This window comes from Amia ocellicauda, chromosome 21, assembly GCF_036373705.1.
Source record: "Amia ocellicauda isolate fAmiCal2 chromosome 21, fAmiCal2.hap1, whole genome shotgun sequence".
Classification (NCBI taxonomy): Eukaryota; Metazoa; Chordata; class Actinopteri; order Amiiformes; family Amiidae; genus Amia; species Amia ocellicauda.
In genome coordinates, this window is record NC_089870.1 from 4,935,746 (window position 1) to 4,950,791 (window position 15,046).

Below are 15,046 nucleotides of genomic sequence, written 5' to 3' on the forward strand. Positions count from 1 at the left end.
TGACTGAAATAACCACTCGTTACAACCGAGGTATGCAGCAAAGCATTTGTGAAGCCACAACACGTACAACCTTGAGGCGGATGGGCTACAACAGCAGAAGACCCCACCGGGTACCACTCATCTCCACTACAAATAGGAAAAAGAGGCTACAATTTGCACAAGCTCACCAAAATTGGACAGTTGAAGACTGGAAAAATGTTGCCTGGTCTGATGAGTCTCGATTTCTATTGAGACATTCAGATGGTAGAGTCAGAATTTGGCGTAAACAGAATGAGAACATGGATCCATCATGCCTTGTTACCACTGTGCAGGCTGGTGGTGGTGGTGTAATGGTGTGGGGGATGTTTTCTTGGCACACTTTAGGCCCCTTAGTGCCAATTGGGCATCGTTTAAATGCCACGGCCTACCTGAGCATTGTTTCTGACCATGTCCATCCCTTTATGACCACCATGTACCCATCCTCTGATGGCTACTTCCAGCAGGATAATGCACCATGTCACAAAGGTCGAATCATTTCAAATTGGTTTCTTGAACATGACAATGAGTTCACTGTACTAAACTGGCCCCCACAGTCACCAGATCTCAACCCAATAGAGCATCTTTGGGATGTGGTGGAACGGGAGCTTCGTGCCCTGGATGTGCATCCCACAAATCTCCATCAACTGCAAGATGCTATCCTATCAATATGGGCCAACATTTCTAAAGAATGCTTTCAGCACCTTGTTGAATCAATGCCACGTAGAATTAAGGCAGTTCTGAAGGCGAAAGGGGGTCAAACACAGTATTAGTATGGTGTTCCTAATAATCCTTTAGGTGAGTGTATTTCACATTAAGAATACAAATACAGTGTCATGCTGCTGTAAAACAGCAGGGCTTCACAACTTGTTGGTGAATAACAGTGGATTCCTGCCATTAACTTCCTCTTTAAAGTAGTTTATGAACTTGTTAATCATAGGTACTAAAGTCCAAAAATATGTTTGGTTGGCACCAGCGCCTAAGCAGCATGCAAAATAAACGAAAATATCACTTTTCACTCTTCTGCAGTTGGCAAAAGACTGAATTATGACCAAGTGTATATTTTTAAAAACTAAAGACAGTGAAACGCTTATTAAAGAGAACGTTAGAGCAAAATATTCAGCTGCCATTTTCTACAGCATGTAGACTAGATTAATTAAACATAATATCCCCAAAAGGGTACTACAGGCTTTAGGTCTATACAGGGAAACATTTCCGATGGAAAAAATTTTAAGTATTATAACAATGATATCATAGCTATTCATCTTAGCAATATGGCCTTCCACATTAAAAACTGACAGCATTAAGATGCTTTAAATACATTACTAATGTTCATAAACATCTCAACTAAAATCTAACTTATTTCTTACACCCCAAAATATACAGGGGAGTTACAAAAGATTTGTAACTTTCAATAATTCACCATGAGATCTTGCATGCAAAAAAAAAAAAAAAAAAAAGACTACTGATTCAGAGCTGAAAAACTAGTACCCCAGATGAGGTTTTACAGCTTAATTAGACAGATAACCGTGGTTATGGAAAACAAACCTTGAAAGATTGAAGACTGCAAATCTTGTTTATGAGAGCAAGTGATGCCAAATAAAATAAATGTGTTGATTCGGTGTGACGAGGTCAGCTTATGCTGTACATTTTCCACTCATTATACAGTGTGTTACACAATTGCAAGACAGCCATGAGATCAAACTCCATTTTGAAATATGACGTTGAATATGTAGGACATAGTATTCAAACCACTACTCCAGTTACATGTGACAATGTAAACTATTCATTACAATGCCAAACAAATCACTGCTTAATAAACATGTAGCCTAGTACTTATACAGCCTTTATGCAGTAATGATACAGAAATGTGTTTTGCAGACTAAGGTTAAAGGGTACGCTTACATGATTAAAAGGGTCAAAGGCCATCAAATAAAGTCAAGATCGAAACAGACCCAAAGTAAAGACGCCTCTTGACGCAAGCAATACATTTTTTCAGATCTCTCAACACAAGCCAGCCGTGAGGACAGGTCAGCCATCTTCAGGGGTTCTGTACTGATGTGGTCAGAAATTTTATGTGCTTAAAACATACATCTCATAGATTTTCAAATAGGATAACAATATGCTCTTATTGTGAATGTGGCCATTTCTCCATCTTATACTAGTTCCCTGCACTCTGGTCTGTATTTGAATTACCTATGCAAGCTGGAATACAGTAAGCTGGGTACTAGGCAATTTGATTATGATCCATGAAAAACTGCTGCATATTTTGTTGACTTCCTCTTCACAAAGTGGAAAAGTTTCTAAAGCGACAGCCTTTGACATAAGTAAACCAGGTCGAGCAATACAAAGGTTGCGTTTCTGCGCTAAGGAATGTCAAGATATGCACTTGCCGAATGCCCGTCTGGATTTTAAAACGAGCCCTCATTAACAAGCTGTGGAATGCCCCCATAAAGCTCCTCACGTCTCCAGTAACAACCCACGACGCGTGTTTCGCAATGTCCTTTCACAGAGGAGAACAGTGTTCTGCTCATTGTGAAATTTATTAGCAGGTAATAAATCCCTGCCATAATCTTGCGCATGGCTGTAGTGTTATGTTCCTTTAACACCCTCCAAAAAGCAGAACATTGTTGTTCTTGCAGAACGAGGAGGAAGTCGGATATCAAAGGAGTATATTCTTTGGATATTCATCTGCTCTCCTCTGGCAATAGTAAGACTGGGAAGCCGAGTAATTAATACATGTTTTGAGATTAAAGCCCTTTGGGAAGTTTCGATCCTTCCAAGCTTATATCAATGAAACTTCCTAGTTGATTGGTCGCTAATCTTTTGATTGTGTTGACAAACATTAAACTTAAATGTCAAAAATAATGAAACCGCAATAAATATGCCTATATATTCTCTTTTTTTTTTTTTTTAAATCAATATTGTACTTCAGTTTTAGCGTGAAGATTCCATAAACCAACTTTCTTGAAGTTTTCGGCACCTAGTGCTTTTAAGAAATGTCTGAAGAACAAGTCTGTACAGCATAAATTATGGTGCTGTAACCAGACAGTCATTTGCTGCACCCTGGCGTGTCATTTATGTTTACATTCCAGTGTAGAGGTTTAAATTGAATTCATGACAAGCAATGCAATGAAGTAAAAGACCAAACAAAATGTATATTTTTTGGGGGTTCACAAAACCGGTGTAATAATGAAATTTAATTTAATCACTTTAGCTTAGGAAGACCTTATCCAATATTTATTTAAAAGACAAACACTTGCTTCAGAAACCAAGGAAACCTGCTGATTCTTGGGAGAACGTTCTTAAGTAAATGGATGCAAGATTGTTTGTTGATCTCATAATTAACTGAAAACAAATAAACCTAAAGAATTATACTGTAGCCTGCCATGTGGCCTAGACAAAATTATACATTACAATATACCCGTAAAGAGTTTAAGAAGAGCAGTTGTTTCAATGATAGCATAGAGGCTAAGGAGTTGAGAACCACAAGGGGCCCCTCTGCATTACCAGTACTTGGATTACAAATGTGTAGTGATTAATATTGTTTCTATGCGTTTGTCTCACTTTCCCAGACCAATTACTTTCAATAAGGTTCCCACATAATAATCCTCAATAATATTATGAACTTTATGACTTATGTCATATGGGAAGAGCCTTCTGACCTGCCAATCATTGAAAGCATCTCTGGGACTGCTCTCACCTGGTTCTCCTCCTACCTCAATGACCGGACCTACCAAGTGACATGGCGAGGTTCCTCATCCACACCCCAACCTCTCCCCACAGGTGTACCCCAAGGCTCTGTCCTGGGCCGCTCCTGTTCTCTCTCTACACTCGCTCCCCTCATCGCATCCCATGGTTTCTCCTACCACTTCTACACAGATAATGCCCAGATCTTCCCGTCATTTCCCTCTTCTGACCCTCTCATCCCCTCTCGCATCTCTTCCTGCTTGTCTGCTATCTCCGCCTGGATGCACTCGCAACACCTCAAGTTCAACCTCTCCAAATCGGATCTCCTCTTTCCACCCCCCCCTTCCTCACATTCTGCTGATCTCTCCATCTCAATCCCCTTAGAATCCACCACACTCTCTCCTTCTTCCGCTAAAATCTAGGAGTCACCCTCGATCCCGCGCTCTCCTACACCCAGCACATCACCACAGTGATGCGCACCTGTAGATTCTTCCTGAGCAACATACGCTGAATCCGTCCCTTCCTCACCAACTAGTCGACTCAGCTACTCGTCCAGTCACTGGTCCTCTCCCGCCTGGACTACTGCAACTCTCTCCTGGCTGGCCTGCCTGCAACTACTACCTGCCCGCTCCAGCTCATCCAGAACTCTGCAGCTCGTCTGGTATTCTCTCTGCCCCGATTCACACACGCTACTCCACTGCTCCGCTCCCTCCCTTATCAATGTGTGAGCTGTCTGGGCGAAGAGCATGCCAAGAACGCACTGATGGGAGAAGGAAGCTGTGTACACTGCCCAGCGTTTATGGAGGCCACATGCCGTAAGAGAGCCAGGAACTCCCCGGCGGCCAGCCGCTGCAGCGAAAGCTCCACCCGCCACTCTTCTGTTGGCACGGCTCCGCACAGACCCCCTGCGAGTGTCTCTCCAAGAAGGCAGAACAGGTGGTGGTCATCTTCCTCACGAGCTTCACCAGCAACGGTGCAGTCTCCTCCCAGGAGAGTGCCTATGAGGAGGCAGAGAGGGGGAGGTAGAGTGCACTCTCCCAGATGAAGGTCCCCGAGAGCGAAACGCTCCCGCTCCAGATCATCCACGGACTCCTCCATGCTGCAGGAGACAGGCAGTGGAAGGGATTGCAACACTGCTTAAGCAGCTCGGGGAGAGGAGATGCAGGCTGTACTCCCAGCAGCAGATACTAAACACTGTGGTGGCACTACTTCCACCGCACAACACCTCCTTCAGCTGCCACCACCACTACCACCGGAAGAAGCACTGTCCCATGTGGCATCGCACTCGGACATATCGGATCCTCCATCTTTCACAGAGGAGACCGAGGCAGCGAGTTCAGTGTCGGAGCACTTTCAGGGGCCAAGCATGGAGTTTAAGGCCCTGATGAGATGTGCGGCTATGGCAGTGGATGTTCCGTGGTGCCCCCAAGAAGAGGTTCCAAAAAATTGTAAGGAAGAAGACCGCTAAACCTGCGGAGACCATTCCCCTCCTTAGCGATTACGTGGACATTGTGCAATCCACATGGAGCCAGCCGGCTTCTATCCTGAAACCTGGATGCCATGTACACAATGGCGGGGGCGGAAAAGTCTGGGATCTTTCCCATCGATAGGGGACTCAGCGTCCAGGCTGGTGCAGGTGAATGCAATATTAGGCAAATAACTGTTGGGGTTAATGGGAGCCCGCCTCGAAATTTTCTCCCCTTGGGCCTTCTGCACATGCGCCCATTGCAACGCTGGGTAAACGCCCACAAGCTACACCCAACGAGAGACAAACACCACCCACTGACAGTGACGTCAACGTGCTTGCAGGCACTGTCCTGGTGGAGAAATCTGTGCCTCAGCTCAAGGAGTGGCCTCTGGTCAGCCACACACATCAACTGACAGGAACTGCAAGCGGTGCAACTGGTGCTACACCACTTTCGCCATGGTCTGACAGGCAGACACGTGCTGGTTCAGATGGACAACACGTCAGTGGTGGCCTACATCAACCACCAGGGAGGCCTACACTCCCCCAGACTACATTGTGTGGCATGCAGACTTCTCCTGTGGCATACGGGTGATACACCTGCCGGGCGTGTCCAATACAGCGGCAGACATTCTCTCCAGGGGAGGTCCAGACAGCTCCGAGTGAAGACTGAATCCTCAGGTGGTGGAGCAGATCTGGAAGAGGCTGGGATGAGCTCGGGTCAACCTCTTCGTTACACAGACGACGACCCACTGTCCTCTGTGGTTCTCCCTGGAGACAGGAGGCGGCCCCCTGGGTGTGGACGCCTTTGCTCACCCATGGCCGCAGGAACTGCTATATGCCTTCCCCCCACTGCCACTTCCACTGACACTGGAGAGGATTCACCAGGAAGGAGTTCAAGTTCTCCTGATCGCCCCCTGGTTGCCGAGACAATTATGGTTCACGACGCTGGCACAGATGATCAGTGCGGATCCATGGCAGCTTCTGCTTCGACGGGACTTGCTGAGCCAAGCAGAGGGATTGCTGTGGCATCCAAACCCAGCGCAGCTGCAGTTGTGGGTTTGGCCCCTGAAAAGCACCGCCTGATCTCTCTGGGGCTGCCTGTTAATGTACACAATTGTGTTAAAGTACACAATTCCAGCCTGGGACTTGGAATTAGTGCTGAAAGGACTGAGCGGTGCTCCCTTTGAGCTCATCTCCACAACAGAGCTCTGCTTCCTCTCACTGAAGGTGGCCTTCCTTTTAGCGATAATGTCGGCAAGGAGAATTAGTGAAATTCATGCCTTTGTCTGTGGATAAAGCCTGTCTGATCTTCTTGGGAAGCAACGACAGAGTCACTCTCAGGACGAACCCGGCCTTCCTGTCCAAGGTCGTGTTGGCGTTCCATATAAACCAACCTGTTGTCCTGGAGTCTTTCCATCCCCCTCCACATGATTTGGATAAGGACTGCAGACTATACACACTTTGCCCTGTCCGGGCCTTGAGGTGCTATATGTGGCAAATCCGACCAGCTATTTTGTCTACACGGTTCCACCACCAGAGGGAGGGCGGTTTCGAAACAGCGACTGGCACACTGGGTGGTGGACGCAATCCGGCTCACCTACAAGACTGCTAATGTTCCCATGCCTGAACACATCTCAGTGCACTCAACGAGGGGACAAGACACGTCGTAGGCTCTCTTTCACTGTGCGACACTTAAAGATTTGTGCAATGTTGCGACCTGGTCCGGCCAACAGACCTTCACAAGGTTCTACCGCCTCAACGTGGCGGACCGGCTACGCCCAAGCTTGGGTTCCCAGGTACTTCAAACTGCTAGCCCTCAGGTGCCATGAGGCTCTGCTATCCTTGTCATTGTGGGTTTAGGCTTAGTCGGGTGTCAGGACTCCTGACATGTCTGGTATAGTCTTCCCATTAGGTCATGGCTGTCTTTCGATTTCCCCGAAAAAGAAAGACAGCGATTACTCTTCAGGGGTTGCTCGACTAGATGACCATCCTGATGAAGAAATGGCAGGGAGCAGCAGTCAGGAGGAGACTTTTCACAGAGGCTGGGGGCAGGTCTCCCTCATGCCAGCAGGGCCCCTATTGGGCAGCTTTGGTACATGCTTTCAATGACTCACAGGTCAGAAGGCTCTTCCTTAGGTAATTGCCGTCTTTCTTTTTCAGGGAACCGGGGTTATGATAATAACCTATCGTTTTAATTAATGTCTATTTACTACATAACCTGACCTAAATAAAAACTGCAGCCAATCTTTGCAGCCGACCACAAACGGCACTGGAATGGTTAAGAGGTTAGAAGTTCTCGCAAGTGCAGTAATGGGTGTACACAGAAAGCAGTCACCCTTGACGAGGTCATGACTTTCAATTTGATTTCTAACAGCCTGGAGGGACTGTTGCGCATCTGCGGGTTGACTATTTTCTTTAAAATTGCTTTACTTGCAAAACTGAGGGCAAGCTAAATACTAACTTCAAAAAGGAGACAACTGAAGGCCCAAAAGACAGCCTCCATAGCCCGAAAACAAAACGGAAAAATGTTTTGGAACATACTCTGTATTGACATCTCGACTAAACTACGACACATGAAAAGCACAAGAATGTATTTCTCGTCTTTGTTTTTTTCTTCTCACAAATTCAAGCAATCCAGTTCTCTCAAACTAAAACAATAGACACCATCTATAGCCAAATAAACAGTTTTAGAAGTCAGTTTCTCGTTCTTTGTCAGAGCAGCTTAGATGACAGCTCAGTGATACTGATGTGGACTGACTACCTTAAAGTATTTGTGACTGTGACCCTACATCTTGACAGCACAGTCCAGGATGTAGGACCTCACTTACTGTACCTGTCTGTGTAAATTGTAAATTAGAAGTTGTAAAATGTATTATTATTTTGAATTGCTATGTTTTATGTAAATTGAATTTGTAATGATTGATGCCTTTATTGAACTGTATTTTTGCACTTTGTTTTGCACTTATGTTGTAAGTCGCCCTGGATAAGGGCGTCTGCCAAGAAATAAAAATAATAATACATTTGTTTTTCTTTTTTCCAGATTTTCCCAAGCCTGCCTTTGTCAGCCATCCATCACTAACTTACATTAAAGCTATGAAGTTGCTTGACAACCTCTACGTCAGTCATTATTCAGAATTAGGGAAACATTCAAACCTGCTGTAGATGCCCAAATTACACCCCATTCAGAAGTCTGTTAAAATTAACTCTGGGCCATTTACTATACAATGGTCTACGTGGAATAAGCTGTTATTATTGAACTTTACTGCAATTTGTCTTCATGTTGTACCACGTCACCGGGGTTTACCAGGTTTAATAAAGCAATTCCATGACATTCCTGTCATCACCTCAGAGGAACCTGTAGAGGCAAGCAGATATTTAAGGAGGCAGGAGCTTGTCTATCTAGTTTAATCACTGCCAAGGTGTGCTTACCAAAAAGAGCATGGCTGAAGCAAAACTGGAAATTCATACCAAAAAGAACTACAGTGCAAAGGTAAACATGTATAATTAATGTAATGAACGTATCTTGATTTAAGATGTACAAGCTCCAATATCTATTTTCATATACATGGCATTAGTAAACAGATATTGGCAAAAAACAACCAAATACTGCTTTGGTCTGTTATAATTATAGATAGGCTGTCCTCAGTTAGGAAGGCCACTGTTTAAATATTTGACTCCTTTCTGGCACTTCAAGAGAATGTAAACAGGAATGTAGCATTAAAAAAAAGTCTCGTTTACCGTGACACACAGCCGTGCACCCTTTTCAACAGACGCATTCTCTAGTCATTTGGTTGCAACTGTTAATCACTCCAATTGAGCTCACAATTGAAGCAGCTATGCCGGCTATCCTCTTTGTTAATCACTAACATATCCCCGAAGCTCAGAGCCAACTCAACCAGGCCTCTTCAGCTGGTGTAACCAAATTCGGTGATCAAACTGGTTTATCCGTCCAGATGTTGGAAATCTCAGGATATCTCAAGCAAAGCTTATAATGCATGCACACTCGAAAACCTAGTCAAGGGAAAAGGGGAAAGTCCGACTTCTGTGACTTAATGCATTTCAGGAACTCCAGCCCCCATTTGAGTGGAGCAAACAACTCTGGGCCAACTGTCTCACAGTGGAGGTGGCGGCCGAAGTGGTAGAAAAAGAAAGAAAGGCATTGACGGAGCATTCCTGAACCAGAGGGAGCGTCAACTGCTGCCAAGTCCATTTGTCAGTGAGGGACAGTGCAGGACAGCACTGCAAAGGATAAAGACTTTCTGTAACATGTAGGGGGAGTTTCTGCATTTCAGGTTCTTTTTTTTTTTTTTTTTTTTTTCATTTTTGGATAAATATTATTTTTGGTTTTTGTTCTACCAAAGGCAATAAGGATATAATATACCCCTGGGTAGTAACACAAAGCACTGCAATGTCTACCGCTGTAGAAGCTGTTGCACTAGCCGACCATCCCTTTTTAATTGTAGTAAATTCGATTGAAAAAACACATTCCACCACTTGTTTTGAATTTCTCCATTAAAAGGTTACAGCTGTAAAAATCCTGAGCTCAGGGAGGACCGCTGCCAGGAAAGAACGGCAGCAGACAAAGCATTTCTTCAACGAGGCATTATGGGACTGGCAGGGACGGACGCTTTTGGCTTTGTTTTCTTGTTTCGATTTTTTTTTTTTTTTTTTTTAATTTGGTTATTCTTTTATTTTCCTTGATATTTTTAAGGACCTGCTATAAACTTAAGCTTAATTTTTATGGTATATGTGTCTCGGGCAGTCATGCGGTCCCTTATGTTGACCCATGAACCCCAGGTCCTTTGCATCTCATGTACCCCAACTGAACTCAGTTATGTCAATGGCCATGGACTGTATGAACCTAGCCCAAAACTTTAACATTAAAGCACATAATACATTTGCGGCAAAAAAAATACTTCCAACACATATCTACTGGGTTTGCACTTTGGAAACTAAAGAACTCTCCACTTGGCATAGTGAGAGAATGAGAAAGAGGCAATTCATACCTTCACCCATTGGCACCTCATATGGAGCACTGAGGGATCCTTCAGGCATGGCACAGGGCGCCGCAGACACTAAAAAGAAAAAGTAATGCAGGTTTTACAGAACAATCCGAAAAATAACAGTCACACTGCAGTTTAACATTGTCACATGTCAGTCAAGCATGGCAGTCAGGTACTTTCCTGAACAGCCAGTCATCAAGTTCCTTTTCTAACAGATTTTTTTATGGTGGGAATGGCCAAGAACTTTATTTAAATCCTTTTTTTTGTATTATAAAAAAATTAGGACTAGACCAAAATCAAAACTTTGACCCTCCCACAGAAATGGTAATTACAAAGTTCTGCCCGATCACATTTTGATTTATAAATTGTAGTAACAATAAATGAAACTGTGATAGGATACAGATGTATACTTTGCGATTTGCAGGTAGGTCAGTCGGGTTTTTTTGGTCTCTCTCGTTTAGCCATTATCATGTTCAATTCAATTCATTCAACGGGTACTTTTTGTGTGTGCAGCTGGCCATGCTTACACAAACACAAAGCAGTCGAACATAATAATAATAAAAAAAAAAAAAAAAAGGACAAGACTGAGGATGTAAAACAGGCAGATGTTTTATGTGTATATGGCCTATCAATACAAACAAAAAGTGTCTACATTGCAATTATACGGGTATAAGTCACCCAGCTTGCACACAGATGAATGCACCAAAACTACTTCTGCTAATACCAAGAATCCCAAAGTACCAGAGACAGCACAGTTCACACAACAGACACTTAAGCTCTTTTGCACAGCAGCCCAGCCACCTCCGGGGAAGCTGCTACCAGCACTGTGGACATGTACACCTTGGGAACAGCTTGAAGGAGGACTAAAGTGGGGAAAATGGTCACAATTCATCATAATCAGCTGACAGAAACCATAACACCATGCTCTGTCCCAGCCTATAAAGGAGAGAGGGGGCTGGACTGTAAATTCGCAGACACATTAACGGGGAGGTTCTCACACCTAGCCGTAAATCCTCCTGCCTCTGTTTAACTTCACCATCCACGCTGCCTCCTACAAACTCAAAGTACATAACTGCAATATTGCATTCAGCATTCCCACCACTGTGTTGGGTAACAACTTTCCCCAGGAAATGGAGAGCTCTTTCCAAAGCATTACCACACTGGGGAGGTTCTGGAAACAGCTGTCAGTGCAGCAACCCTTTGGCGCTATTCTCTGAAAGCATCAGAGTGTTTGTGGAGGAGATCAGCTAAGAAAGACTGCTCTCACAAGAGTCTACCGAAGAGAAAGAGAGAAACGCACCTTAGTGGGAGAATGGGACAGTGGGCTGGGAATGCAGATGCATGTGGTAGATAAGATACCCATACCCAGAGTACCACCGATGCATTAAATTCAAAATAAAATCACTCAAAAACAAAGCCAAAGCAACATAATATTGAGATAATATTCACAATTGTAATAAGAATAATAACAGTTTAAAGTATTGTTTATATATTAATAAACATCTTATATTAATTATATTCTACAGAAGGTTAATGTAGAAGAAAATGTAGAGTTCATTCTGATCATTGTTATCACTGTGAAATATACATTACATTTCATTGTGCAAATTTAAATAAATAAAATGACTATTAAAAGAAAAGATTTACACTACAATCAGAGCTTGGGTACTGATGGATATACAGAGATTTTACTCAGCAGACATTACCAGGAACAACAGTTTTGCTCAGAAACATTACACTGAACCTGAACTGAACCGATTCTAGTCAAGCATTACAAAAATGTAAATCTGAATTTTGAAAATGCTTCCATAAGACATGCAACCAGCTTTCATTAGTCTGCACTGTCATTCATAAAACACTTCACCAGGCATAGGATACGATACATCCGAAACGTCTTTAAGGGCTAAGCTGTTACTTCCTGGTCTGCAGTCCGATTCCGTCAGCACTTTGTGGATTTCTCAAGACCACTCCCTCACTGCGCATTCCTATCCCCCAAGACAGATGTTTCCACTGAGGGAGGCAGGCTAGCGAAGTTCATTATCTTCTGTCCCACGTTACAGCGAAACAGCTGATCCAGCCAAATGTCCTTTTATTTCTTTTGATTCTCAGCGTTCTGCGTGATGCGAGCGAGATCCCTGGCAGCTTCTTCTGGTCTCTAAGGTCCTATCATGCTGCAGGTGGACCCTGCCCTTTCTCCCTAGCTGGACAGCATCCCGACAAATTTTCTCACGATGTAGAGGAGCCGTATTTCCATGTTCTCTAGACTGGCACAGCTCTGTTTGTTATTCTTCAGTTTTTTATACGTTTTTTATTTTTATTTCCCTTAGATAACCTCAGAGAGATCAGGGCGAAAAACTAGCTGTGAACTGGCTGCCTCCTCCCTGAAGTTCCTCTGCCACCTTTCATTTATTGCTGTAATTAGAGGAGCGGGAGCCAAAATTCGGCGTAATCGGACCTCCCGCTACACTCGCGCTGAACTCATAGTTACCACAGTAGTTATTCTCAGCTGCGTTCTGAAGACCATCAATCTGTTATTTGCTTGTGGCCAGCCAGGCTGTTAAAAGGGCAGAAACTGTTATTTAACCAGCTTAAAAGGCAAACCTGGGACTTGGCTTCTTTACAGTTCCAGCAGAGGAGTGTTAAAACAAACTGATGTAGAGAGAATACACATACAAAAACATTGATCTTCAAGTCAGTCAGGATGCTAGTTTGGTTTTCTATCTGAATTGTTCTTCCTCAAAGTGTTCTGCTTCCCCCAGGCCCTCCACTGCAAATCACAGAAATAGTCAATTGTGTTTACAATATAATTTTAAAAATTAAAAAAATAAAAAGTTAAGCTTTATATTACAAAGTAAAAGGTACCAATGCCATTACGAAAATGATATAAATCCTAGGCCAGGAGATGTCAATACTTCAGTTAGGCCCCAAGCCATGCGTAACAAGGGATTTGATATGAAAAGAACCACTATCTACAGCTACTGTACACTGATGAGCCTTTTTGATTTTTGTTCTTTTAATGACAGTAATTTTGACATCGACAAATATACGGAAGTAAACTGAGTCAGTCGCAGACAAAAGTGCAGACCGGAGTTAGTGTATGGTGACTTGGCCGGCCTGGAATCTTATTATCAGTGCAAAGCGGAAATTCTTGCCATTCCCCAGGAACAGTACTGTTCAGTATTCGGTGCTAGCTCGTGCTAGTCTCTTGCAAGCATATGGACTTCCAGCTGATATAGGAGAGGGCTGTGAATCCATTCCCTGCATTCCCACAATAGCCTGACAGCTGTACCATGCAGCTGGGATTAAACCCCCCAAGGGAGTTGCGATAGTGTGCTTAGAGATCAAACTTTGCAGCACCGCACATGATTAGAGATGAGCAGAGTCAAAAACTCAGCACTCTGTACTATATAATCACCCTCATAATGGCAAATGATCCTCCCAATTAATTTTAGACTTTCGATTATGTCAGAGCATTCTTAAGGCGGTAGAAGAGTTTGGCAGTCCACTGAAGGTTTAAAGAAACAATAAATCAGGCCTTTATAGCAGGAGCCTTTCACCCTCCATTGCTGCTAATATGATGAAAAGAGGGTGTGACATGCCAGTATGACATGTCAGGTTCCCATGTTGGAGTCACATAATTGTAGCTGCACTTTATAGATATGGGGAAACTACAAAAACATCAAAGCAGAAACGTCTGCGGCTTCACCAAGCACGTCGTCTGCTTCTAAAGACCCAACATCTTTGGACAACGAGACTTTCTCAGCAAGATCAGACGATTCAAATTCCTTACAGCTTAAGCTCAGTACTATTCCAAGTATTAGGTTACGATACTGAGATCTGACAGCTCTGTTAAAGCCAAAATGCTTTGCAATGTGCGCTTGATTAATTACCCTGTTTGGGAACTTGAACATCCATGAACTCTCGATTGCCCACTGGATTATTGTGAACCAAGTGAATGTGTTAATTTGGTTTTTCTTTCTTAAAACGGTTATAAGGGATCACAAGCGAAATGGGGGATGATAACATGGAACTGATTTCACCCAACAAGTCCAGAAAGGAAGGGTAGGGTTAAGTGACACAATAAAAGTGTAGATAGCCACAATAAACAAACAAGCCAAGGACTGCCTCCTCAAGTCACATGACTGGCACACAGCTGAAACACAAAGCCCCCATTCTGTAAAGCAACGATTCAGCGATTGGTAATACTCTGCTTCACAATGTGAAGTGCACAATAAACAATGTCCAGCAGGCTGCCGGCACCTGCACTAGGTTTCAGGATGAGTCAGGATCAATATTTACCTTACAGATGACCCAACAGGTTGCTCCCCTGAGCTGTCAGAGATGGGCTTCAAGGCCAAAAGCCTTCAAACTTCACTGGTCTTGTACACCTTTATGAAGTACTGAATGCTAATCTGGCATTAAACAAGCACATTGGAAGAGGGAAAGAAAGAAAGTCAACAGTTACTCAGATAATCCAGTGTAAGTAGGCTATTTTTTTTTTTTTTTTTTTAGAATCCAGACAATTATGGCAAATACACATTTCATACAAGACGTTTCTTCATAAGCTATCTTGGAGGCCACAATCTCCCCTAATGACGATAATGTTGTAAATCTGTAAAGGAAAGGTAAATTTGTGCTTAGAGCCAATTTATAATCAACTGTTTATGGTCCGCACAGATTTATAGATGGTGTAAAGGTCACGGTCTGATAAATTAAACATTTTGTGGGTCATTAAAGTCTTCATTCCATAGTGGATGATTTTAGTCTGAAGGACAATTATTTTATTCCCCTATAGCATATGGAGCTCTTAAAGAACTAGCTTTGCAAACAATTCTACACAGCACTTTAGAATGTAAGATAATGGGTATAA

The 15,046-nt window shown here is 43.3% G+C and overlaps 1 protein-coding gene across 4 annotated transcripts in view; it reads right to left on the reverse strand.

Annotated features, from left to right (window-relative positions):
- LOC136717248 (pleckstrin homology domain-containing family G member 3) overlaps positions 1-15,046 on the reverse strand; it is an 89,836-nt gene that overhangs the window by 63,391 nt on the left and 11,399 nt on the right. For 2 of the 4 annotated variants that reach the window (XM_066694770.1, XM_066694768.1), the window contains exons 2-3: positions 14,476-14,588; positions 10,180-10,248 (exon numbers count right to left, since the gene is read on the reverse strand). In XM_066694770.1, the coding sequence (XP_066550867.1) occupies positions 10,180-10,228 (49 nt within the window). In that variant the 5' untranslated portion in view covers positions 10,229-10,248; positions 14,476-14,588. The remainder of the gene's footprint in view (positions 1-10,179; positions 10,249-14,475; positions 14,589-15,046) is intronic. The other 2 variants (XM_066694769.1, XM_066694767.1) reach the window with 1 other exon arrangement.